Source organism: Ptychodera flava, chromosome 14 (assembly GCF_041260155.1).
Source record: "Ptychodera flava strain L36383 chromosome 14, AS_Pfla_20210202, whole genome shotgun sequence".
NCBI lineage: Eukaryota > Metazoa > Hemichordata > Enteropneusta > Ptychoderidae > Ptychodera > Ptychodera flava.
In genome coordinates this window covers 7,556,964-7,580,903 of record NC_091941.1, presented here as the reverse complement: position 1 = coordinate 7,580,903, position 23,940 = coordinate 7,556,964, and the positions used below count along the sequence as shown (strand labels likewise).

General features: G+C 37.8%; 1 protein-coding gene across 1 annotated transcript; it reads left to right on the top strand.

Annotated features, from left to right (window-relative positions):
* The first annotated feature begins 1,240 nt into the window (after positions 1 to 1,240).
* Positions 1,241 to 22,835, top strand: LOC139149145 (E3 ubiquitin-protein ligase RNF8-like). The gene is made up of 7 exons (XM_070720715.1): positions 1,241 to 1,369; positions 10,192 to 10,308; positions 11,454 to 12,362; positions 15,248 to 15,382; positions 16,086 to 16,296; positions 16,872 to 17,231; positions 19,978 to 22,835. The coding sequence occupies exons 1-7, from the start codon at positions 1,286 to 1,288 to the stop codon at positions 20,019 to 20,021; spliced, it is 1,860 nt and encodes a 619-aa protein (XP_070576816.1). The 5' UTR covers positions 1,241 to 1,285; the 3' UTR covers positions 20,022 to 22,835.
* The last annotated feature ends 1,105 nt before the right edge of the window (positions 22,836 to 23,940 follow it).

The window sequence follows — 23,940 nt, the reverse complement described above, 5'->3', positions numbered from 1 at the left end:
AATTTGTAAATGTCAAATGTCCCATGGACCTGGTAATGTACCTTGAATGGAAATGATTATTGGACCAGTTTAATATAGAAATAACGGACGACGCGCTGACCATTACGACATTAACGTTTATTTGTGGGCAAGGGCGAGAGGAAAACCAAAAATTAACGGGCGAGGCTTGCCGAGCCCGTAATTTGGCTTTCCTCGAGCCCGCGCCCACAAATAAACGTTAATGGTCAGAGCGGAGTCTGTTATTTCCATTATATTATCAGCGAACCCAAGAAAAAACCGTCAAAATTTCCGAAAATTTCAGGAGGCGAACGACAACTGGGCCCAGAAACTGAGCATTACGCGACGCACTGTCATGCGCGCTGAAAAAATTGGCAAATCCGGAGATGTTTTCAGAAAAAAATATCTCAACTTGACCTACAAGACAGTGCTCCATTTTATTTTGTGATTGATTATGATTTACGTTTGAGCTGTAAAGTTACTATACTTTGAGTTGTTAGTCTTATTATTCATATTAACGGGCATGTAAACAAACCATTACAGTGTATTTGTGGTCAGTCACATGGTTCAGCTCGACCAATTAAAATGCGACGGGCAGGGCATGGTAATATAATGTCATATAGCATGTCAAACCACAGGCAAAGTCCTCCTTGTCCTGTGGTCAAAACTCAGTGAAGTCCGTGCGGTATTAGGTCTACATCCCAGTATGTCACCAGCACAGGCGCCCATGGGCTTGGTAGTGTAACCTATTGCAGGGCAGATTGAGTACGGGATCGATAGATCGAGCAGAAAAGCGATCGATCTAGCAGACTACCCAGCCCACACAGGCGCTCCTTTAATAGCTGGGTCGTCTGCTAAGTAGATCGATTTTCGGATCGATTTATCGATCCCGTAGTCGATATGCCCGCCACTGCAACCACTGCAACCTAGGTTGCAGTGGCGGGCATATCGACTACGGGATCGATAAATCGATCCGAAAATCGATCTACTTAGCAGACGACCCAGCTAAGGAGCGCCTGTGCCAGCCACGGGTGCTGATGTCACCAGAGGTTTCAGTGTCGTTTTATTTTGAAAATGGTTGCGATGTCTTACAATTTTGACAGTCGATTCCAGCCATGTGTATATTTATTTACAAAGAGCAGAAAGGATGCGTTTCTCCTAAAAATTGTTCCCCCCCCTCTTTGTAAGATAAAATGGTCCATCCCTAAACTTGACCGTTGTCTGTGCTCATGCTCTGTGGGCAGGTCAAAATACTATGTGACGTCATCACTAACGGCGCACTTTGAAAATGGCGGCTTCTTCGTGGTGTTTGAAACGTTGTGAAGAACAAATCAATGAAGTTCCTCACATACCATTACCTCCTGGGCAAGAGGTAAGATATTAGTGACATTAGAGTGGCACAGGAACATACTCGAATGGCATAATTTGTTTTAAATGTCGCATGAAGGTGAAACGTGTGATGCATACAGTGAGGGACTGTGTACGTAGAGAAGTAGAACTCAAAAATTTCTCAAATTGATGTGTTGATCAGCAGTGCATTGTCCAGATTTCAGGCTCGTCAGCTACATGCTTTAGCTTTTCCTCGTTTGTTCCCGTACACGCTCCTTTGATTCCATACAGTAACAACCATAGTAGCTGTCGTAAGGTCGTTTTAGTGTTATGATCTCCAATCACCAAAATCACGATGTTTCACCAAACGACACGTACTCAAGTCTTGTTTACAGCAGCTGTAGTTGGTCTTCACTGTGTAGCGTAGCGCGTGAATGACCAGCTTCCCAATTTTACACAGTGGAGGCTCAGTGTTTCGTCCAGGATGGCATCAACAGGGGGGATTTTCCCCCTCTACCAGAAAATTTAGGGGGGATTTCACCAGTTAATGTGTTCTACTTGTATCTCTAAGGTGTGACTGGGACCATTTCATGGGGGGCTGGTCCCCCCTTGACAAACGACTAGGGGATGCTAGCATGTCAACAGAGGGGGAATTCCCCCATCCCCCTGTCTAGATGAAACACTGTAGGCTCTTTAACCTTCATAAATGTAATAATCTCCATAAATGTAATATTAACCACAATTATAATAAAATCAACCACAAATGTAATAACACCGTCAACCATTAAAGTTGCAATATGGATCAAATTGCGATTATTTCGTAAAACTAAAGCAAATAGACCATACTACGTTGAAGTACTCTTCTTAGCTAAGCCTCTCACCAATCCCGACACACAAATACGTTCATTTTGATACGTTGCGACCGCCTAGAAAAGCTGTTTTGTAAACAAACTTTCAAAACAAAAACATTGGCATTTTCTGCTGTGCACGTGACAAGTACAACCAAGAGTGATGACGTCTCACGGGAGTGCACATTGGAGGGGCGATGTTGTCACGCTGACAGAACTTGACACACATAATGATAATTCATTGTAAATTTTGTGTTTGCCAAACTTTGGTAGCATCACAATGTTTCAGAAATATAAGTATATCGATATGTTAAAGTACAGCTGTACAAAAGATCGTGTAATTGATTTTTCTCACCCATATACATGTACGTCAGTGCCGCGCCGTATGCACCAGTACTGTGTACGTTCAATCGATCGAGCATCCAGACCACGTACACTGATCTGGTTGTGTTCACGTACCGCGTGCCTGACAGCGTTTCCGCAATCTTCTCCCCGTTGCATGTTGTTACATTTTTTCACATTGAAAGGCGAGGTATCTGCACGCTATATTTATTTGAAAGCTTTGCCCACTTCAGTATCGTCCACCACTGCAGAAGTTCGGCAACTGTCTCGCCCCTCTGTCTGGTCTTGCATTGCCATGTCAGCGCGTCGATTGACGCGTCGTAAATGAGACCATCCATTACATGTAATGATGAAGACTGCAGTTTTTCTTTATTTCCGAAAAATGCATATTTAACCTGAAGGATATAGATTATCAATGAATGCTAACAGATCTAAGTTATTTCCTTGCGGGGCGACTATGACCGGTTCAACCTTACAAATCATGGGGTCCGCACGGCCACGGTGTTGGTAGGTCGGTGTTGCCCGAGGAAACACCGCTGGCTAGCTAAGTTGATCATCACACAGTGGCGACGTTGGTGTTTTCGAGAGAAACTGTAGACACAGTCTGCCTCCTCGACGTGGTGCAGCAGTCGCGTGTCACTCTTTTTGCTGGTTCCATCTTTCGATCTGACCAAACAATGTTTATTTTGCCGACATTTTGGGCTAATTTCTTCCATTTTACAAGGCTGAATCAGTCAGCAGAGATCCATGGCGCAGGCAGAGACCTGACTGCTTGCCCGTGAGATGTCTAGCTAAGCATGTTGGCACGATGTTGCAATTTCATAAACCGTTACCATGCATCAAATACGCATGCGTACATATTCAAATAGTAAAAATGACGTTTCAAATTCTGTGCTTTACTCTCGCAAACAGTACGTACCAAAACAGCAATTTATTCGGTAATTAAATCCATTTACTTGAATTAAAGCCACCCCCATGTTCCTGTTAATGATCGAATCTGTAAATAAAATTGTTATGGATTTTTCTATAAAGTTAAATTTTCGAAATATGAAGGTCAATTCTGATCCATATTGCAACTTTAAAGTAAAAACCTGGAACCACGAATGTAATACAAAAATTAACCATAAATGTAATAAAACTCAACCATGAATGTAATAATTTGAACTTACATGTATATATATGTGATCATTTGAGTAAATAATGAACTTAAATAAGACTAGTGCAATGTTATTGCATACTTTCCTGAAACTAGGTTTTCTTTCCGAAACACAGAATAGAATAATTTGAGAACACTATCAGAAAACGGCGAGGTACTGATCAAAAGGAAGTGGAACAGCAGTTCTAGACACTAATGATGACATAATGAAGAAGCGTGAAAATAGCTAGTCAACCAATGATACCAAACAGAGTTTACAACGACGACTCAGAACAAACAACAGAGAAACATACAACCCTATAAAAAACGTACATGTATGATACAAAACATGTTGACGAGAACATATATCTATATTTCAATCTCGTAAACACAATAAATACAAACACTACCTTGAACACAGTAGAACAAAATTAGACAGCCTCCCCACTGAAGGAACAAACTTCAAGTGGGACAACATAGGAATACAGACAGTCTATCAATTATTCCACGTAATTTATCCACTGAAGATGAATTTGAGGTAACTGATGAAGAAAGCATGGCAAATTTTCGAAAAACAGCGTTAACGGATCGTAGTGTTATACAGTCTCTCCACTCTGGAGTTGAGACTGCACTGACACGCAGATTCCAGCTGTGTCTGGGCGTGGCCAATCAGTTCTACACACAAAACAGCCAAACATAAAATACACTTTCAAAACACACACAAAACACACTAAACACAAACAACTAAGATATGAACAATGTGTGCAGCTGCTTTCCTTTATAGCATAGATAAATATTGAAGGGATAATTCTTAAATTGTGATGACAAAATAGATTTATTACATTTATGGTTGACAAGTATTACATTTACGGGTGATTTTTTTATTAGCTCCCATAGCCATATGTATATATGGCAATGGAAGCTATTCTTATAGGCTAGGGAACTGTCTGTATGTATGTATGTCTGTATGTCTGTGTGTCTGTATGTCTGTATGTCTGTATGTCTGTCCGTCAACATCAAAAACTCCAAAACCGCTGTACATTTCATCTTGATATTTGGTGTGTACATGGATGATGGGCTGTAGATGAGATTTTGTTCAAATGAAGTTGTCATTGCCAAAAATATGCAAATTAAGTGAAAAAATGTAAAAACAGTCAAAATTGAAAAAACTCAATAACCACTGAGCAGATTACATGAAAAATTAGCATGTAAGTACTTTGGGCTGACATGAAATGATTGTGCACATCTTGGGTCAGTATCTTGGACTTGCTATTTTTCATGAATTTTTTTTGTAATTTTCTCCCATTTTTGGTCAAAAAATCTTCTTCTCTGAAACCACAAGTCTGATTGATTTGAAACTTGGTATGGAAGTGCATAGGAGTGACCTTTCCCAAATTTGGGCAAATCGTGGTGAAATTTGCATATTTTTAGTTTACACGTCCATAGACTCCCATGTATAAGGCAGATCTCCATAGACTCCCATGTATAAGGCCACGAAAAATAAAAATTTAGTTTCTCATCATATTCATATTGCAAAAAGGATGCAGTGACACAATTTTTAGTCCCCACAGATGAAGTCCAGTGGGCTTATAGATTGGGTCATGTCTGTCTGTTCGTCCATCCGTGAGTCCATCCGTTCACGCAGATATCTCGGATATTTTGACAAAATGTCATGTGACCTTGATGACCTTTGACCTCAAATATACATATTTGTCCATAACTCAGTAACCACAAGTGCTACACCCTTCATATATGGTATGATGGGACACCTTATGACGCCACATATTAAACCTCATTAATTATGCACATATCTAATTTTGAGCGAGCCAATAGAGCTAGAGGTCTGATTTTTGGTATATAGGGATAACTTAGCAAACAATTTTTTTGACAAAATGTCACGTGACCTCGGTGACCTTTGACCTCAAATATACATATTTGTCCATAACTCAGTAACCACAAGTGCTACACCCTTCATGTATGGTATGATGGGACACCTTATGACGCCACATATTGTACCTCATTAATTATGCACATATCTAATTTTGAGCGAGCCAATAGAGCTAGAGGTCTGATTTTTGGTATATAGGGATAACTTAGCAATACAATTTTTTTAACAAAATGTCACGTGACCTTGGTGACCTTTGACCTCAATATACATATTTGTCCGTAACTCAGTAACCACAAGTGCTACACCCTTCATATTTGGTATGATGGGACACCTTATGACACCACATACTGTACCTCATTAATTATGCACATATCTCATTCTGAGCAAGCCAATAGAGCTGGATGTCTGATTTTTGGTATATAGGGATAACTATAGGAGAGAAATTTTTTGACCAAATGTCATGTGACCTCGATGACCTTTTAACTAAAATATATGTTTATGTCAATAAATAAGTAACCACAAGTGCTATGTCCTTTGTATTTAGTAGGATGGGAGACCTTATGACAACACACGCTTTACCTCATTAATTATGCACACATCTAATTCTGGGCAAGCGAATAGAGCTAGAGGTCTGATTTTTTGGCATATAGGGATTAATTAGCAATATAATTTTTTTTTCAAAATGTCATGTGACCTCGATGACCTTTGACCTTGATTATACATATATATGCATATCTCAGTAACCACAAGTTCTATACCATCCAATTTGATAGGATATTAGACCTTAAGATGTCACATCTTGTACCTCATTTATTATGCGCATATGTATTTCTTGGCTGGCCAATACAGCTAGAGGTCTGATCTTTTTTCCCGATTTAGAACCATAACTTAGACATGCCTCATGTGTTTCAAATTGGGAACAATGACCTATGTGCCCATAGATCTCAACATATACACTCCAGTGATACTTCTTATGACCACATTTCCCTGCCCCATCAAGACTAATACTCCTATTACAAGTGGGGACTATGTCATTGTCAATGACTTGTTGAGTTAATGGTTGTATCACAGTATTCCAGGGCTCCCGCTACCCAATCGCCAATTAGCCAAATGCGAAAGAAAGTTAAAAAGGCGACAAAAATTCCGGTCTGGCGAACATAGTGGCTAATGAATTTTTCCTGCCCTGGTGCCACCTCAACAAAAAACTACAGCTATTACAATAAAAAAGTCGTAAGATGTTGAAACAGTTTACCCTCCTTCCTACAAAGTTGCAATGTATTGAAACAGTTTACTCTCCTTTCTACAAAGTTACAAAGTCCCTGGTACGTGGAGCAGACATTGTTGCTGTTCCGTCTGCGGTACATAGAGGCTTTTGTTTTGCCTCCGTGAGTCCCGTTCGTCCTTCAGTCTATCTAGAAGTTTTACCTACTTTGCTAGAATCAAAATTTGGCCTGCAACTACTCAGTTTGATAGTAAAAACCGCATAATTTAAAAGGGAAATTTCACAAACGGAGCAATAAAACGAAGGAAGAGGAGAAAAACTGAGGTTTTCTGAAAGGTCAAGTCTAGGTCATCTCATCATGTGATGTCACGCATGAAGACCCTTTAAGTGTACAATTATGGTTCAAAAGAGCCACCTAGGGTGGTCCAATAGGTAAAAGGTAATTTTGGTGTCTTCCAATTTAAATGGCATTCAGCTTGACTGTCAGTTTTAAATTAAATTTATTAAGAGTCATTGCAAAGGGATATTGTCAACAGTAATTGCAGTAAGCATATCCATTGTCATATCATCACATTTGTGAATTGCAATTTTGCATGTAAACATTAAAGCAACAATTCATTAAAATTGTTAATTCGGTCTATTTCAACTGCTATAACTTATACAAGAAATTATGTGATTCTGAATTATTTTAATATTTTTGCAGATACCACCAGTTTAATGATGTAGAAGTCAACATCACCAGACATTTCTTTATCATATCAAAATATCAAATGAAAATATATCTGTGTTAAAATGTTATCATAATCATTAAAACAATGTATACTCTCAAACAGTGAGTAATTTAAATGAACATATATCATTGTGTCTTGTTTTACAAGAGTTGTGTTTGGCCAAACCCTTTGGTCTCAAGAAAAATACTCATACTCAAAATGCTATTCAGCCTGCTTGATCACAACTATGACATACAAGTAACACCGGGGCCAATCATATCTACACTGCCAGTGTGCTACTAAATGCTTTCTCCTGCACCATTTTTTATTCTTGTGGCTAAAACATTTTGGTTATGGAAGACTGCATAAATTTGCTGCATGAGAGGCTTGTAGCTTATGACAAGCTATCATACTGTGAACACTAAATGAATGCCGCAGAAATGTTCTGTACCTGTTGTAATATACACTTCACTTTGCTACCAGATTTTTAGAATTCAATTGATACCTTATTTTATTTCTGGTGGTAAAGTTTACCATCTGAAATGAAAAAGTATTTTATCCTGGAAATGTCATGAAAACACAGATTATTCAATACAAACTGAATAAATACGTCTTTAATGTAAAAAGTATCATGAACATCATACAAAACATCTAGATTTGTAAAATTAGGAACTCCTGAATGCGGAGAAAGCTGTAATTGCCACGCTTAATGGAGATCATAAAGTGGCTAAAAGTTGCTCAAAGTGGCTAAAAGATTTTTGATTTGGCTAATCAGTTGGCTAATCATTTTGGTAACTTAGGGGGAGCCCTGTATTCGATATTTCCTATTCTGTATTTTTCCATTTTATATTCTGAATAAATACATTAAACATATTTCACTGTCTCCAGTACATTACATTTAAGTATTTTCACTTCATGCACTTTATCCCTTTCACACATGTTCAAATATCTGACCAGAGAACAAACACTAAATAGTCCAGGATGGGAGCTACAGTGTCATTGACGCTATTTTTACATTTGTGGTTACCATTTATTACATGTGTGGTTGGTGTTTTTATTACATTTATCGTTGATTTTTGTAACATTTATGGGCGGTATTACATTTATGGGTGCATTTTATTACAATTATTGTTGATGTTACATTGATGGAGATTATTGTATTAATGGAAGTTACAGGCTCTGCTCATGCTTCACAAACCAAGTATACATGTACAACGTGATCAGAGATCTGCATATATCTGCAGTGCTGTAGCTCGAGGTTTTGTCTGGTTATGCTGTCCACTACCCAAGGCCTAAATACCCTGGCAAAACCGAGAGCTAGCCCACAGGGGTACATGTAGCCCTGTGCACGATGCTGTGTGTTCCCGGCATCCCACCACAGGCTGACAGCCTTGGTATGCTCCATAGACAAAACTGGTGACGTGGTCCGAATCGGGACCTTGCACGAAAAACTACTTTTCTAACTACTTTCTGCCGAAATCAACTTGATTCCAATCTATGCCTATTAGCATTACTATTAAAGCTACTGACAGACAGCAAAACAATTCACTCTCATGACATCCAAAACCCTTAGTTTGCTGACGATACACGGTCAAGGGCTCAGTGGCTGGCTGAATCCAATTTTTTTTGCAATCTGTGGGCGAAATAAGGCAATTTCATAGATAGACTAATTCTTCTGAAACAAAAATTTAGATTTTAGCCATAGTCCAAGGATAGTCAGTGTGATTTTTTAGCTCTGATGATGATCCAATTTAACTTACAGGGGGCGCTGCACCCAACACAGCATATTTTGCTCAAAAATCACTTTTTTGCAAATATTCATTTAAGTTTAATTAATTTGTTAACCCAAGATTAGAATATTGGTTGGGTTCATCTTTAAGGTTGTCAAGCAGTCGTAAGTTGTGTGAGACAAAAGTGTTGATTTATGCAAATGTATGCAAATCACCCGATTTCCTGGCTTTTTTCTCCCAATTCCAAGATTTCCAAAGAATTTAACTCTGGCTGGGTCAATTTTTCTGAAATTTTCACATTATGTTCTTTACATACTATGTAACGTCTATTTTGTTTGACAATAAAAGTCTTACATTTTGAATAAGAGGCATTTTAATTTTGATTATCATGATTTTAATCACTTTTTTGAAGTGTCAGTCTTTCAACCCAAGCCATTTTAGAATGAGGATAGATAATGCAAAATGAAAAATCGTGTTTTTCTACATATACTCTTCTTTCAAATGAAATATTACATTTCAGAAAATAGCATCATCAAGTTTTTGACTTAAATTAATTTTTATCATTAATACCAAAATTGAAATTTTTTACCTAAAATACACACCAACTTCATCCATTGAGTAAACTACTGCTACCATACTAAACTTTAGAGTCTCTACTTTTTGAAAATGTATAGTATGAGGGGGTTTCCATGTCATCTTTGATGAGAAATATTGCTTTGAATAAATCTGTGTTGGCAACATGCAGCTCCACCATAATCATAAATGTATAAAAAGGTCTTGTTATGGAAATAGAAAAGCTTCCTATTGCCATCACAGTGCACAGGGCCATCATGGAAAGTGAGCCATATACTATATAAATGTGAAAGAGAGCAAGGCATGTGGTTTCAGTTGCTTCAAGACGATCAAGGTCAATATGAGGTTGGTATAATGTAATTAGAGATGACCATAAGTAAGGTGATAGTTTTACTTTTTTCTTCACTGTTTAATTAGGTAACTGTCGGCAGAGGTCTAGACGTCAAAGTACAGCTGTTGTCTCTTGGGATTTCAAGATTACATGCCACTTTCCAGGAATGTCAAGACAACAAATGGATTGTTAAAGATCACAACGTAAGTGTATGAAGATATCGTATGGTTGCTTGCCATTGTACTCATTCCTTTATAAGTAATGGAAAGACAAATCTGAGATCTCAATTGTGGTAGTCATGGTTTTGGTTTTTTCCTGGCACATTGATGGCTCTGTGAAAACAGAATTTGCTGCTGCCAACAGACATGCTTGTAAAATATAAATGCTTTGCTTCTGTTTTTATAGCAGCAACTCTTGTTTTGAGTGTGTTATTTAACATGTGATTTTATGGTTACAGGGATTAGCCTGATGGTAGCAAAGTAAGCACGGTACTTTCATTTGCCAAAATATACACCTTTCCTTTGTTCCTTTGTTTCCTTTATTCAGGATTTACACTTATATTTGTGAAAATGTAGAAATGGAATTGTATGATATATTACCGGTCTACCAAGAATACATCATGTTTATTCCTGTCTACAACAATTTACCAGAAAAATTATGCTTACTGTATATTATTGCCTAAATACATGGGTTTATGTGCCTGAGAGCAGGTGACAATTTGCTCAATGCCAGGAGGGACAATTTGCCTGACGCCAGGAGGGCAAATTGTCTCCTGCTGCGAGGGCACATAAACCCATGTATTCAGGCAATAATATTTTTATTACATGCCTCTTCACATTTAATGCTGTATGACATTTAGTTACAGTGTACATGCAGGGCATTTTCAAACAATTTTACCTTTATCGATCAGCATCAAACAGATTTTAACAAAAGTCAAAATAGCAGTGCACGCATGGATATTTTACATCTAGCATTAAGCATCTACTTTGATGTTGAAAACATCAAAGGCTTCACTGGACTGGGTAACCATGGAAACCAGTCAGTAAATTGTTCACCGACCTGCTAATATCACGGCTGTTCCTATTCAAATCTATGCACTGGTTTGCACTCACATCGAAGCATGTAATAAAGCATATATATAACTTCTAATTTTGTAAGTCTTGAATAGTTTTAACCTTTAAAAATAGTTTTTCGACAGGGATAATCACGATGTATTCTTGGTAGACTGGTAATATATCATACGCTCCCATTTCTTTAAAAACCCCAATCATGAAGATTTTATTTGAAATGTTGTTACAACTTTTCCCACTGGTTATATGACACTAGTCTTTTGTGCTGATATTTTCAGAGTGCAAATGGTACCTATGTCAATGGCAAAAGGGTCAAAAACAATAAGGAACTAGTGTTGCAGGAAGGTGATTTGATTCAGCTAGGCAGGCCTGCAAACAAGGAAACGCCACCGGAGTTTGTGTACAAGCTGGTGAAAGAAGAACACACAGAAGATGAAGTGAAAGCGGTGTTCAACAGAGCTAAGAAGAAGAAACCGCCAAAACAGACCAATGGAGTCAAAAGGACTCACAGTGAAAGTAACAACAATGCCAATGACAAGGACAACAAAAATGTGAATGATGAAGTAACGACAAATAAGGATGCTCAGAGGAATGGAGCAAAGAGAGTGAAATTAAATGACAGTCAGGAAGCGGGACCTTCTGGAGGACAGCATTGCAATGCTGAAAGCCCAAGGAGAAAAGAGACAGTTTTACCAAGAGCCCATCTCTCAGAAAAACAGGTGGAAGAAATGAAGGCAAAGCTGCAGGAGCAAGAAGTGGTGGCTGAGAAACGAATCCAAAAGGCGGAACAACAGCTTGAGGACATGCAGCTTGTGTTGGCTGCCAATGAATGTGCCAAGGAACAACTGGAGGAAAAATTGAAACTGCGAGAACAGGAAATGCTAAAGGAGCTTGAATTGCATAAAGAGAAACTGCAAGCTGAGAAGGACCTCCTGCAGAGACAGATGAAGGAATTCACTGAAAAACAGCTGAGAGAGAAAGAAGAGAAATTGTTGTCAGAACTCAAACAGCAGAAAGAATCTCTCATGGAGGAAAAGAGGAAAGTTGAGGAAAGTCTTCAGAAAGAACTGCAAACAAAATTAGAAGAGAAAGATAAGACGTTACAGGCTGAGTTGGAGAAGGAGAAAGAAAAGCTTGAAGATGTCATCAGTCGGAAAGAACTTGAATATGCAGCTTTGGAACATCAGGTCTGTCTGCTTTGTCAGTTTTGTAGTATTTGCTGCAGATCTTAGCTACCTGCTAGTACTGTGACTTGCAGTGTTAATTATGTTATCAGTTGAATAATTTCTGTCCACAGATTGCTTACTGCCTGTTGATCTTTCCACTTTGTTGCAGCATATCCAGTTTTATCATCATGTCACTTAACAATACATGCAGTTCTCAAAATGCACTGTGTCACTGCATGTCCAATACTTTATACTTGTTTACCATTGAGTCGTCTGATTATATGGTTTTATTTAATTGTCAGACAGTCAGACTAGATTTGTTAGACTTGTCCCTGGTTTGCTTTCACTGCCACACTAAAATGTGTAATGACTACAGATTTTGGAGTGGCAGTCAAGGCAAACCAGGGACACAGCCGTTTTTAGCTCCCATATATGCATATGTATATATGCAAATGGGAGGTATTCTTATAAGGTGGAAAAATGTCGTCTGTATGTGTGTATGTATGTATGTATGTACATGTATGTATGTATGTATGTCCGTCCACGTCAAAAACTCCTAAACCGTAGCACCTGCTGTCTTAGTATTTGGTGTACAGGTGCACCTAGGGGTGGAGATGTGAATTTGTTCAAATGAACATGTCAGTGCCAAAAATATGCAAATGAGGGGAAAAAAGGTAAAATCCTTCAAATGGCTAAAACTTAGTAAGCATTGGTCAGATTTGGTTGAAACTTGGTATGCAGATTTCTTGAGATATTTTAAATTATGTGTGCAAAAATTGGGGTGAAATTTGCATGTTTGTATTTTTAGGGTATTTTTTCCGTTTTTAGTCAAAAAATCTTGTTCTCTGAAATCACTGGTCTGATTGCTATGAAACTTGATATTCATGTTCCTCAGGATGAACTCAGTCATGCTTGTACAAATTGTATTGATATTTTCATATTTGTAATTTTGGGGCAATCTTCCCAATTTTTGATAAAAAATTTTTTTATCCAAAAACTACTGATTTGATAGCTTTGATATTTGGTATATAGGTATCTAAGATTAATCTCAATATAATGTATTGAAGGTATGTTGAAACTGGCAATTTTTTTTTATTTTGGGGGCAATTTTTGCCTTTTTTGGTCAAAATTTTTTTTATCCTAAAACTTCTGATCGGGTAGCTTTGATATCTAGTGTACAGGTTTCTAGGGTTTATGTTAATTAGATATATTTAAAATTAGGATGAAATCTGCAATTTTGTATTTAGGGGGCAATTTTTCTCATTTTTGGTCAAAAAATTTGTTTCTCAAAATTTACCGGTCTGATTGCTTTGATATTTAGTAAACCAGTTCTAAGGGTTTTTGTTAATAAGATATATTGAAATTAAGTTGAAATCCGGAATTTTGAATTTTGGGGGCAACTTTGTGAAACTCTCAGTTTTACTGGGATATCATTCATTTTGTATTTTTAAGATTTTTTTTGGTAATGTCATACCTACTGGAACTAAGAGAATATAATGTGGTGATTTAGTAAGCATTTGATATGGTAAACTGTATTTGGTGTTGAAATGCGGTAAAAAAATCCTGGCAGATTTTGAAAAAATTCCAAACAAATTCCAATAAAAAATTCATCGAGAGAAGGTTTGACAAAAAGAAAAGTTGGGAAAGTGGGGAAAAAAGAATGTACAATGGATCGGATAAAAAAGATAATGTACCTCATCGATCTTCCAGACACCATCCCTTATCAAATGGTCCACCCCGATGGATTTTTGCACGCAATTAACCATGCAGTGTATTTTAAATTAAGATGTCAAGTTAGGAAAGGATTTGAAAGGAATAGTCAAGTTCACCACAGTTTAACTTTATCTCTTCTGTAATCATCCTTGTGTAATTGGTTAAGTTTGTAAGTTGTTCCAGATGTGGATGCACCAGCTGTTCTGGAAGAAAACAACGTGTACATTTCCCTGTAGGGTTTCTGAGTTGATGATTGTATGTTGAAATTTCTCCATGTATCTAATGTATGGGCAAAGTGTAAACATTGGTTGCATGTTATGTATTTCAGTCTATGTCAAATATTGTAAATGAAAAATCAAGAACAGTTTGCTGTGTGCTTGTAAAAGATAACATATTTGTCAATACATAAACTGCCTTGCAGATTGATTGTCTTAAAGATTATCACAGAAGTAGAAAAGGAAAAGAAACTAATCAAATTGCTGTAACGTATTCACTCTCAGTGCCTGTATAGGCCTATACTTAACTAGTTTATCATTACATCAGCTGTTTGTTATATCTTTATCACTCTCCATGGGCCAAGGTACACTTGGGGTCAATGTCATCACTCTGTGCCAGTCTATGTATGTCAGTCTGTCTGTATGTATGTCCATGTTTCATACAATTGTTGGCTTGTTTTGATAACTATATGGGAGCGAACAGTGATGTTGTCACTATTTTTTCTTTTAAATAATATGTGTTACTTTATGCATGTACCTGTATGAAATTTACAAACAACAGCCAAATGTTTGTCTGACCAGAGCAAAACCTTTGTTGACACATACCAACAGAAAAAAATGAAACATGATCGTATGGTTTACTCACAATCGTACAAAGCTCAAGTGCTTGACTTTCCTTCCTGTGAAAAATAAGATAAAAAACAATACATCAGAGCCTGTAATTCATTAAATTTTGCTCTGACAATGATCCAGTTAATTTCATTTAAAGCTTAGTCAGAGTGACCGTGTTTCAAGTACCTACTTTCGTGCATTTATGTTTAAAGCAGTAAAATTTGTTCTCTCGAATCCGTCTCATATATGCCAAATTTAAAGATGCTCCCATCGATGCATTTTATAGTGATACAGTTCTGATACACACTGATATGTGCCACTTCACTGATTTCACACACACTGTATGTATGGTATGTCTTTGTTCAGTTACAGGAAAGTAAACTAGATCAAGAGAAACAAACCTTGGTAATCCAGAAAGCCAAAGAAGAAGCAATACAGAATGTAGCAGACGTCATGGAGGATGAATTGCAGTGTAGTCTCTGCTATGAACTTTTTGTACAGGTAAAATTACAGTGCCATTTGGGTACCGATAGAAAAGCAGAGTCATTTGTATGATTAATGGAGTACATTTTGGAGAGGATGGCTTCGCATATTTTGGTCAGGAGGGTTTCGTATTTAATCTTTCCTGGCAAGAGTCACAATTAACATGATAAGACATTACCATACATTGTATATGAAATTATGGATTTTGCTTCTCTATATCAACATGCCAGTCATAGCCATCTTTTATCTGTTTGAGAAATTGAAAGAACAGAATTGACAAACACTTTTCATTCCCTTTTTGTAACCAGCATCACATGATTTTTCAGTTCAAAGAAACATGTCAACCTACCAGAGACTCTCATTTGTGTTTGTTCTGCTATTTATCTGTGTTGTAGATGGTAGAGCTGTTGTATTTTTTGTTGCCAAGCCAAGTATTCTCAAGCGAGGTGTTAATGTTTCCTTGTCTCATGTTTGTAAATTAGTAAATATTACACATAGCTGCAGAAGGGCTGGCAACAATTTCAGGAAGACAGACCAAAAACACTTTGGTGCACAATGCTAAAAAATTCTACTATTGGACATCTGTTTTGAAAATTTAGAATATTACTGCTACATCACAACAAATAAACAGAGTAAAAAACTAGGACATAATGCCCTCAGGTTCAGGATGTGTCAGGGTAATTTTAATCTGAGATTACATATTATCATTTATTTTGTACAGGCCACAACACTGAACTGTTCCCACTCATTCTGCTACTGGTGCATCACGGAATGGTCAGAAACAAAAAAGAACAACAATTGCCCCGTTTGTAGAGTGAAGATTACAAGCAAAAATAAATCAATTGTGCTTGATAGTTACATCGACAAAATGGTGGAGAACCTCTCTGATGAGCACAAGAAAGGACGAACGGAAGTCGTGGCTGAAAGAATGAGTAAGAAATGTTGACTACATTACTCCTTCTGAGACAGCTGATCACTATTAAATACTGACCAGAATTGAAGAAATCCATTTAATATTCTGTTGTTTCCAGAAAAAGTATCACAGTAAACCAAGTAGTCTTTGATGCAGAGGGTTCAGTGGCTCTGCATAATTCTAAATCAAGAATTCTAAAAGTAGTCACTAGTCTGGTGGACCTTTGCAATATCAAATGAATATCAAAGTAAAAGTGGTCTCTGGCCATACAATGTAAACAAAAAGACCCTTTGAACTGCTGACTAGTAACAAGTTGGATGACACATTTGGCACTTTTGCTGTACATGTGTCTTGTAATATTTTCATGTTTCTCAAGATTCTACAGACTTGCTTTGTCTGGTGATAGTAACTTTCTTGCACAGCACTAGTTAAGAATTCTGTCTGGGTCTCCCTTTGGATCAGACACAAGGGAAGTACATGTAGCTTTGTGCTCCTACTGTTACCAAACTCACAGTCTTCCTTTATTACAGTGTTACCAAAATACTGTATCCCATAATTGCACTGTTACCCAATCACTGTATTCCATTATTGCAGGGTTACTAGAGGAAAGGAGTGGAGGAAAGAAAAAGACTTCCCCAAGGAAGCAGGCTGGGAGGAGCAATGCTGGTGTTGGTGGCGGTGGGGGCAGTACATCAGGTGGCACTGGTTCTGGCACTGGTACAGGTCCAGCAGCAGGGACTAGGTCACATACCATCAACATAATACAGGTCATCTCAGAAGATGAAGAAGGCAATGATGATGATGATGATGAGCTAGATTATAATAGTGATGTCTATGACGATTCACCCATCAGCATTTCAAGCACATATGATTCTGAAAACGATGATGATGAGTCATCTGTTGAAGGTGATTTTGGTGCCTACTACGGTGGATATGGTCATTGCTATCATTGTGGTAAGGGTAAATTCTCTTGTGAAAATCATTCTCATAGCAAGATTTACTTGTGATATTGATGAACCCAGTAAAGGAGATGGTGTCTTCTTATAGTGTAAGTGTTCTTACAGCGGAAGTGTCTTCCTGGGTGAAGTGTCTGTCACAGTTGCAATATGGATCAAAACTGTCAATATTTGTAAATCTATATCAAATGGACCATACTACGTTGAAGTACTGTTCCTAGATAGGCCTCTCACCACTCCTGGCACACAAACACGTTCATTTTGATGCGTTTTGGCAGCCTAGAAAAGCTGTTTTATAAACAAACTTTCAATGAATAATTCATGGTAAAGTTAGCATTTGCCAATCTTTAGTCAATTCATAATATTTCGGAAATACATGTACATGGATATGATAAAGTACAGCTTTGCAAATTATTGTGTAATTGATTTTTCGCATCGATACATAAGTACCGTATGCATGTACTATACTTGTATGTTTGAGCGTCAAGACCACATACATGGACTAGGGATCACAGATGGTAGTACTATATACTGTACTCTACTGTTTTTCATATTAAAAGGCAAGGTATCTGCATTCTACATTTATTTGTCAGCTTTGCCCGGGACAGTATTATCGACAGCTGATAGTGCTAAAGATCGGCAACTGTCTTGCACAGTCATTGCGTCGTAAATGGGACCATTGTTGACGGACCATACAGATGAGACTGAGGATTAAATTTACACATGCAGTTTTCCTGTTTCTGAAAACATGCCCAAATTACCCGAAAGATTTCACATCATCAAGGAATGCTAATGGATTTCAGTAATTTGTTTGGTGTCTTGAATAATCAATTATGTCCTTGCGGAGTGACTACAGCCTGGTTCTCATCACACATTGTCCGGTCTGCACAGCTTTGTTAGGTCAGCATATGGACAGTAGAAAATTCTCTACTGTCTATGGTCAGCTCTACATATTACAGTTGTTCTGAGGGAGGGTCCCTGCCCAAGGTAACACCCTTGACCAGCAAAGTTGATCATCACACGGAACTACTTATATAATATACATTGCTTTGAATTACGTCTGAACTTGCCACAGACCAAGTTTGAGTTTGTCGTCTAACTCTGATCAGAAAGGGACGTAAAACTTTTGATTGAATAGTCATCAAAGTTGGATTATATTACCATGTCCTGCCCGTCGCATTTTGATTGGTCGAGCTGAACCATGTGACTGACCACAAATACACAGTAATGGTCTGTTTACATGCCCGTGAATATGAATAATAAGATTAACAACTCAAAGTATCGTATCTTTACAGCTCAAACGTAAATCATAATCATCACAAAATAAAATGGAGCACTTGTAGGTCAAGTTGAGATACTTTTTTCTGAAAACATCTCCGGATTTGCCAATTTTTTACAGTGCGCGTGACAGTGCGTCGCGTATTGCTCAGTTTCTGGGGCCCAGTTGTCGTTCGCTCCTGAAATTTTCGGAAATTTTGACGGTTTTCTTGGGTTCGCTGATAATATAATGGAAATAACAGACTCTGCTCTGACCATTAACGTTTATTTGTGGGCGCGGGCTCGAGGAAATCCAAATTAACGGGCTCGGCAAGCCTCGCCCGTTAATTTTTGGCTTTCCTCTCGCCCTTGCCCACAAATAAACGTTAATGGTCAGCGCGTCGCCCGTTATTTCTATATTTAACACCAAAATGCTTGCTAAGGATAACAATGAGACTACACTGAGACATGGAAGTAATAGACAGACCGTCTGTTACCTCCATGACTAAGACGAGGTGGTAGTGACACAACAGAACCTGGTTGCCTCCAGGGTCTGTGATTCAACTTGCCATTGCCAATTCCAATAAATTAAAAACCACACTGCGTATATTAACGCAGACTGTGGGTAACCACTTAAGCCGTTGCCAGTGCCTCAAGAATGTTTTGCCTAGTAGTACCTATGCACTTGCCCAAAACATTCCTCTAGCGGTTCTGGGATGTTGGGAAAACCGGAAAACATAATAAAGATATACTTGCTACAGTTGCTATGTTGGTGTTTTTGGAGGAACTGTGAACAATCTACACCGACATGGTTTAGCAGTTAGTTGCTTGTCACTCATTTTCTGGTTTCCCTATCAATCTGACCAAAAGAAGTTTATTTAGTTGACATTTTTTGCTGCTGTCTTGCGTTTTTACTCTGAATTAGTCAGAAGAGACCTTCCCAACCACTCACCCATGAGGCCATGTACATCCACACAACAACAATGCCATTTCGCCAACTTTACCATGCACCAAATATGCATGCGTACATTTTCAAATCGTAGAAATGGCTTTTCAAATTCTGCATTTTGCCCTAGCAACAGTACATGCATACTGTGAGGTACATACCAAAACAGCAATTTATTCGCCGATTATGTCTTTTCTCTTATTATATCATAATTATTATAATTAGAGTCATCTGTGTGTTCCTATTGACGGTTGAATCTGCAAATGAAATGGTTACAGATTTTATCTACAAATTCTGCCATTTCACAAATCGTAGAAATATGAAGGTCAATTCTGATCCATATTGCAATTTTAAAATCAGGGCATAATAAATACTGTTGGTGATGATGAAACTGACTAATCAATCTAAAAAAAAACAATTGAGTAAGGGAATCATTGTCTACCTGAAATTGCAACTAGAGTCTGATGGGAAAAAAAATATGCGAACTGTGTAGCATGGTATCCTACTGACTGTATGACATACTCAATGCTTTCATCTACAGGAAGAAGAGGACACTGGGCAAATGGCTGTCCAATGAGATTTTAAAGGATGACTATCAGTACTCAGTGTGAAGGACTTCAAGGGAGAATTGGACTTTACATGCACCTGTCACTGACTTCCAAATGCCACCAGCCTGGCTGCAGAAAATGTGAGGAGTACATACTGAAAAACATTCTGTGTGTTAGAATGGTTTGTTTTGATCAATGATATATCACTGTATCCTTTGCAGTCACATGGCTGCAATACCAGATGGTGATTCCTTGAAAAACCGTATTCATCAGACCTGATCATTAATCTTAACCTGTTCACGCTGTTTTCTTTAAAACATGTCCGCAACAACCATCGATAACAATAGGTTTGGTCCAAAGCCAGTAATTTACTTGCACCTAGCAGCCACACAAAAGAGTCTGCCGGAAAAAAGTCTGGTGCTTCTGGTGTACATGTTCTATAAGTGAACATGACTGCAACTTGAGAGTAAACATGACAGCCACTTCTCTGCTATTACAATATATGGATTCATGCAAATTTGCAGTGACAGAGTACCTTTAATTGACTCTTATTTGTTCTGTCTGTGCTTGAAGAGGGCATACTTACCATCATAAATCAAAAATTATTTGAATGCATATACATGCAATCAGAATTGTTACTATGAAAGGATTGGGATGTTTTTTGCTGAACAGTTTACCAATTATTTAACAGGGTGTTCATGAAAAAGCCTGCAGTGTGATGGCAAATCTAGAAGGAACTGTTTTCAATGTAAAAAGTGTTGACATTAAATATGCCCCGTATACTTGACCAGCTTTGTCATACCTTGATTAAATGTTTTCATGAAATTCAACACAATGTACGTAACTTTAGGACAATGTATTTCGTGATGTAAAGTTAGTACATGTGAGAGTATGATTTCTGTGCTGACTTAGTCCTACTATGACTAGTACACTCAGGATATCCACACAGAGCAGGCTATAATACTATTCCTTGAAAGTTACACACAAGGAAGCCTGGAGTATACTTTCCACAGATCCATGAACCATGTCAGTTGTTGACAAGTACCCGGCATTTATTGTACATCAGATTTTTTACAAAGATCCACAAGATTGATGATTTTGCTAATATAAATGAGACTTTCAGATAACCCTTCAATGAATTGTTACCTAGAAAATGGTAAATTGATTAAACAATAGAAATATGAAAGTGACCCAAATCACACCAGAGGGTTTGATTCAAATTACAGATGTGCATTTAATCCTCTACAAGTTTGTATACTTGTTAAATAGTACTGTTATTTCTACTTTCTTATATTCTTGCATGGTTACTATTTTAGTGCTAAGTAGTGCTAAGTAATTAAGCAGTATTTCACAAAAGTAATGGAAAATTGTCTTATATACTTATTTTGGTGATATAACAAGTTCTTTGGGCTGTTATTGAAGAGTGGTGTCCAGTACAATGTGAACTATGTTCTAGTCACAGCCCTTGTGGAAATCACAGGGAAAAGACCTGCTGTTTATGGTTGACAGCTACTGTATCAATTTGTGTATCAAAGTATTACACAACATCAAAGAGTGCTTTGAGACCTTTCAATCTCTCTAAAAGACAGCAATGCATATTGGTAAGAACACACAAGTGCAACAAAGTGCAATTTGTCCTCTTGTAACAAAATTGCATTTGAATGTCGGCACTTGTATGTGACCTCTTGATGTGTTTGGTGGAATGAGGTCATTATTGAAATTGCATTTTCCCTTCAAAAGAAACTGAATCAGTGAAGAACTCTGCAAGGCTTGAGTGGAGAAACCATACAAAATGAGCTGCATACTTCCAGTATACTGACTCTGTACAGTGATTCAGTGTGGGCATGATCCGACATCACAAAGTAAAACAGTCCACACTAAACCTGTTTCCTGCTAGTCTTGTTGCCTGCTACCCTGCTAAGTCAGAAAAAATCCATAACCTGTTGTCTTCAACTTTGCTGTCCCATATGCAAGTGTAATACACTTGTGCTTGGCTTTGCAGTTTGAGAACGCCTAGAAACTATCCTGAACATGGTATGTGCCACTGTGCCACTTTCACAGACAAGCGCAGAATTTATGAATGTTCCACCCATTGGGGTGGAGGAAATGTGGGGATTTGCTTGTTTTAGGTTGGTATTTTCCAGCTTGTCTTGTCCAAGGGGTGGGACATTTGACAAATTTCATGACTAATTTTCAAATCCCCCACCATGCCCCGAGGTGGGGGGATTGGGGTTGACATTGACTGCTGCATTACTGAATTCTCTGACGTGGCATGCGCATGGTAATAGACCCTGAATATCAGCTTATCAGGATTACAGGGTCAAAGTTGCTGTCTTCCTGTGAGTTGTGTATGTCACGGAAAAAACTCGGCTGTGAAATTGAATATCAATTGGTAGTATCAAGTGTATCTTCACTTAGCAAGATTCAAACTACAGACGGTATCTGTTGCTAATAAACATGTATTTGTGGCATGGCAGATACGACTCTGCTTTTTCTATCATGTTGTAACATACATTTTATCAACCTTCTGCTTGTTTAGTTCAAGTTGCAGAACCAAGTAAGAATCATTTTGAATGATACAAGTTTGGCAAAAACGATATCCAGAGACAGCAACTTTGTCCCTTTAACCCTTTCACCACCATGGTTTGTCCCAAATCCATTGCTTTCTATGGTAAAGTTGGACCTGTATACAGGGAACTGGGGGTGAAAGGGTTAAAGTCGATGTTTTCATGTGAGAATGTATTTATTGCTCCCAAGTTCCATTGACATGCCTGTTAGTTATATTTTCAATACCTGCTTCATCTCTTTTTCAAACTTCCTTTTTCTGAAATAAACTCAATTTGCATGAGAATTCAAACCAATCTTGTTTCTTCTCTATCCCAAGAATTCAACAAATCAAAAGCAGTAGATCTTCGACTGATTAATTTTGCTTATAGGGACTGTAATCAAATGCAGTGTGAATTCATCAGCAAAGGTTCAGAGTCAGTGTCAAGAAGTTAATTAATCTAAATGATAATTAATCTAAACACCACCTTATATCAATAATCAGGTAGCAATCATGGAGCCTGGCATAGTGACCAACCTATAATCATACCCAAAATAGACAACTTTCAGGGACACAAAATCTTATAGGTTTATTGTTTTACAAACCTCTAACACATCCATATTTATGCGCTTATGGCTGACAAAGAAGTTAGTCTAAAAGTGTTTGATAGTCCCTGTCACTTAAAACCCCTGTTGCTGTACCTCTGGAAATTTGTTGACTTGAAAAAGGCTTTCTATTTTCTCTGGTTTCTTTAAATTCTACAAATTTAAAAGATAGTCTTTTAATTCTGAAAAATCAGACTAGAAAATTTAAAGTTTAACCGTTATTTTGCTTTCCTGCGATTTTTAGCTCATATTTGGTATTTATATAAATACCAAAAAGAGCTTATATGGTGAGTCCATGGCGTCTGTATGTATGTGGGTATGTATGTGCAGATGTATGTCCGTCACACGCAAAGGCTCCCATACCGCCAAAGCCACCATCTCAGTATTTGGTATACAGGTAGATGCAGGGGTTCAGTTGTGACGTTGTTCAAATGAACATGTCAGTGTCAAAAATATGCAAATGAGGAAAGAAAAGGGGGAAATCCTGCAAATGTGCAGGAGTGGTGGCAGTAACTGAAACAGCCCACACATCTGACTAAGAGATTTTTGACCTTTAACCTATTTGTATACAGGGTACCTATTATGTGTGGGAGTGGTGGCAGTAACTGAAACATCTAATTAGTCATTTCCTGTCATTGTTTATGAACTGTGACATATTAACAGACCTGCTCAAACCATAGACATAGAGGGGGGAAGACTGTCTATGCTCAAACTAAGAGGGACTAGCTGTTTCTGCTATGCATGTTGCTACAGTTGACCTCCAGTACCTAAAGTTTCAGACCTTATTTACTTTTGTCATTCTTGTT

What these genes read in the sequence shown, in the direction of transcription:
- LOC139149145 (XM_070720715.1), top strand. Translation starts at nt 1,286, where the DNA reads ATGGCGGCTTCTTCGTGGTGTTTGAAACGTTGTGAAGAACAAATCAAT. An exon ending in CATTACCTCCTGGGCAAGAG is followed by an intron (nt 1,370 to 10,191) that starts GTAAGATATTAG and finishes CTGTTTAATTAG; the next exon opens with GTAACTGTCGGCAGAGGTCT. An exon ending in GGATTGTTAAAGATCACAAC is followed by an intron (nt 10,309 to 11,453) that starts GTAAGTGTATGA and finishes TGATATTTTCAG; the next exon opens with AGTGCAAATGGTACCTATGT.